Source organism: Mizuhopecten yessoensis, unplaced genomic scaffold (assembly GCF_002113885.1).
Source record: "Mizuhopecten yessoensis strain PY_sf001 unplaced genomic scaffold, ASM211388v2 scaffold716313, whole genome shotgun sequence".
Taxonomy (NCBI): domain Eukaryota; kingdom Metazoa; phylum Mollusca; class Bivalvia; order Pectinida; family Pectinidae; genus Mizuhopecten; species Mizuhopecten yessoensis.
The window spans coordinates 612130-615585 of record NW_018480054.1 but is presented as its reverse complement, the minus strand read 5'-3'; the positions used below and the strand labels follow the sequence as shown (position 1 = coordinate 615585).

The following is a 3456-nucleotide window of genomic DNA, read 5'->3' as shown; positions in this document are numbered from 1 at the left end:
ATAATGTCAGCGTCTCGCTTATAATGTCAGCGTCTCGCTTATAATGTCAGCGTCTCGCTTATAATGTCAGCGTCTCGCTCATAATGTCAGCGTCTCGCTCATAATGTCAGCGTCTCGCTTATAATGTCAGCGTCTCACTTATAATGTCAGCGTCTCGCTTATAATGTCAGCGTCTCGCTTATAATGTCAGCATCTCGCTTATAATGTCAGTGTCTCACTTATAATGTCAGTGTCTCACTTATAATGTCAGTGTCTCGCCACCACCTAGGGATGCTTCCAGTCAAATTTAGTGAAATTTCAATCAGTCATTAAGAAGAAGAAGTCTTTTGAAGAAATTGTTGACGGACGGACGACATGGTATGGCATAAAGTCTCCTTGGTCCTTAGGACCCAGCAAGCTAATAAATTAATTAAAGTACTTTTCAACTTTTCAGTCAAGATAAAAGCCATACTAACTGATACTACACAGAGCCTAGACTGATTCCTATAAGCTATCCATTAGTATCCATTATACTGAATATTAAAGGTTCTTGTGCTTACCTTTGAGAAAGACTTGTTGAGGCCTGTGTAGAGAGACATCTGACGTTTACGCACCGAGAAACTCTTGTTTAATGTCACTTTCTGTCTCGGGGTCATTGCCTTGTTCTGCAAGTAGAACGAAACTGCTAATAACCCTTTTTAAACATCAACGTTTGAAATTTACACTTGCATTGCAATCAAAACAATTTTAAAAAAGTAAAAAAAAATCCCAGCTTCTAAGTTTCTGCAGGTGGGTATTTCCCTGTCTGATCACAGATCAAAACTATTCTGAAATGATGTCTAGCTCAAATATGTACAGATACAAATTTGTTTTAATACTGAGATAAAATGTCCAATTCATTATACTGATAACTTCAAAACTGAAAAGCTTTTCTAGACAGATAACTATCAAAGGTCCATTCCCATAAATGAACCTTTTAAAAGGTATGAACCCTGCCATGCCCTAAAAAAACATGTCCCAAGACCTAACAAGAATACCAAGCAACTGACCTGTGATTGGTCCAGCAAAGAAGTGTCTGATGTCGAAACGTCAAAGGATTGGTCCTCTTTATCCAAGCTTGGTTTCAGCATCACTGTGTCAGCCCTGAGGAGATTAAGAGTTCACAGGTAGAACCAGGAATCACTTTTACTTTAAAATCGAGAATATCATTCAAACTTGTAAACCTCTCCAATTTCCCCTAAGCTATTGTACTAATAATAACAAGAGTACCTGCGGGGCGGAACAAATACGCCCGTCGAATGCCATATAGTGTTATATACTTTCTTACATTGAAATAAGATCTGCATCATTCTAAGAGCGGTTAGCTGATATGCTATAAAAATGTAGGAGAAAATCTTCGGACAAAAAATCAAATACTGAAATGAACAAAAGGCAATAAATTTTGTAAAAATCATTGAATCAAAATTCTTTTAAAGAAGACACCACTTCATATCATGATTATAATGTATACCAAGATTCAAATAGATCGGTCGAAAAATGTAGGAGGAGATTGCCGGACAAACAAAGTTTACGCTGGCCGGCCGGACAACGCCATACCATAATACTACCGTCAAATTTGACGGTCGTATAAAAAAAGGCTTTATTTATTCTTGATAACATATTGAGCATGAAGTAAATATAGTAAATATGAATGCCAACTGGAGTATGACAAATGATAAAGAAGGCTAGTTTGGTACTGTGACATACCTCTGTATGGAGGACAGTGAGGAAGCAGGATCCTGAGCTGTGGTGCTGACTGGGAAATCCCTGTTTTCTTTACCACTGTGGTCTTTTTGCACTCCTTCGCACTGAAGCTAAATACAGAGCAAATACAAGGGTGATCACCTATGAGTCAAAGTAAAGATGTCTAACACTGAACAAGAAGTGTTAATTAATGTCAGAATTTTATGATATAAAAAGATATTCTTAATATAGAAAATGTTGAAGCTGATTTTGATCTATTGAAACTCAACAGAAACTAGAAATCAATCTTTTACTTCATTGCTAATAAGAAATGAATATGATTTTTATAATTTGCAACAATTTTGAAGTGTACTATATTGCACCACTTGGTGTTGTACAGCTGAAGCACTTCGAAAATAAAACAATACAATTTTAATGACTTTAGTTCTTCTTGCAGTATATGTACTTCAACTTCTGAAGATATAACTATAATTAGTTGGTTACAATATACCGGTATAATCAACCAATTCTAACTACAGATATATATTAGCACTAGCCTCTAAAAAAACTGTTACAGCAAAAGCTAATGTTGAAAGTTAGGTACAGCAAAAGCATTAGGTTTATTGGGACATAAAGTATGTGTGATCATACAGCATTAGGTTTATTGGGACATAAAGTAGGTGTGATCATACATCATTATGTGACATAAAGTAGGTGTGATCATACAGCATTATGTTTATTGGGACATAAAGTAGGGGTGATCATACAGCATTATGTGACATAAAGTAGGGGTGATCATACAGCATTATGTTTATTGGGGCATAAAGTAGGTGTGATCATACAGCATTAGGTTCATTGGGACATAAAGTAGGTGTGATCATTCAGCATTATGTTTATTGGGTCATAAAGTAGGTGTGATCATACAGCATTAGGTTCATTGGGACATAAAGAAGGTGTGATCATACAGCATTATGTTTATTGAGACATAAAGTAGGTGTGATCATACAGCCTTATGTTTATTGGGACATAAAGTAGGTGTGATCATACAGCATTAGGTTCATTGGGACATAAAGTAGGTGTGATCATAGAGCATTATGTTTATTGGGACATAAAGTAGGTGTGATCATACAGCATTATGTTTATTGGGACATAAAGTAGGTGTGATCATACAGTATTATGTTTATTGGGACATAAAGTAGGTGTGATCATACATCATTATGTGACATAAAGTAGGTGTGATCATACAGCATTAGGTTCATTGGGACATAAAGTAGGTGTGATCATACATCATTATGTTTATTGGGACATAAAGTAGGTGTGATCATACAGCATTAGGTTCATTGGGACATAAAGTAGGTGTGATCATACATCATTATGTTTATTGGGACATAAAGTAGGTGTGATCATACCGCATTATTTTCATTCCACAAGGGGTACTAATGAATTAAGCATATTACCAAAATATATGTACATGTCCCAAATGTTTTGATGAGTAAATTTATAACAGTTTAGGCTTTCCAAAATTTTACATATCTTGAAAAGTTTAACAAGTAACTGTTTCCGAGTAAATAGCATGTTAGTTGAAATAAACTCTTATATAATATAATAGACTACTGTATTTATCCTGCAATAAGTCTGGGAGATGGGGTTGGGGGTTTGGGGCAGGTTGGGTTTGGGTTTGGGGTGTTTGGGGAAGGTTGGGGTTGGGGTCGGGGTGTTTGGGGCATGGCAGGTTGGGGGGTTTGGGACAGGGCT

General features: G+C 36.3%; 1 protein-coding gene across 3 annotated transcripts in view; it reads right to left on the bottom strand.

The window, feature by feature from the left end:
* LOC110442940 (mucin-5AC-like) overlaps positions 1-3456 on the bottom strand; it is a 22326-nt gene that overhangs the window by 9095 nt on the left and 9775 nt on the right. For all 3 annotated transcript variants that reach the window (XM_021486831.1, XM_021486832.1, XM_021486833.1), the window contains 3 exons: positions 1726-1832; positions 1029-1122; positions 540-644 (listed from right to left, as the gene is read on the bottom strand). In XM_021486831.1, coding sequence (XP_021342506.1) covers positions 540-644; positions 1029-1122; positions 1726-1832 — 306 coding nt within the window. The remainder of the gene's footprint in view (positions 1-539; positions 645-1028; positions 1123-1725; positions 1833-3456) is intronic.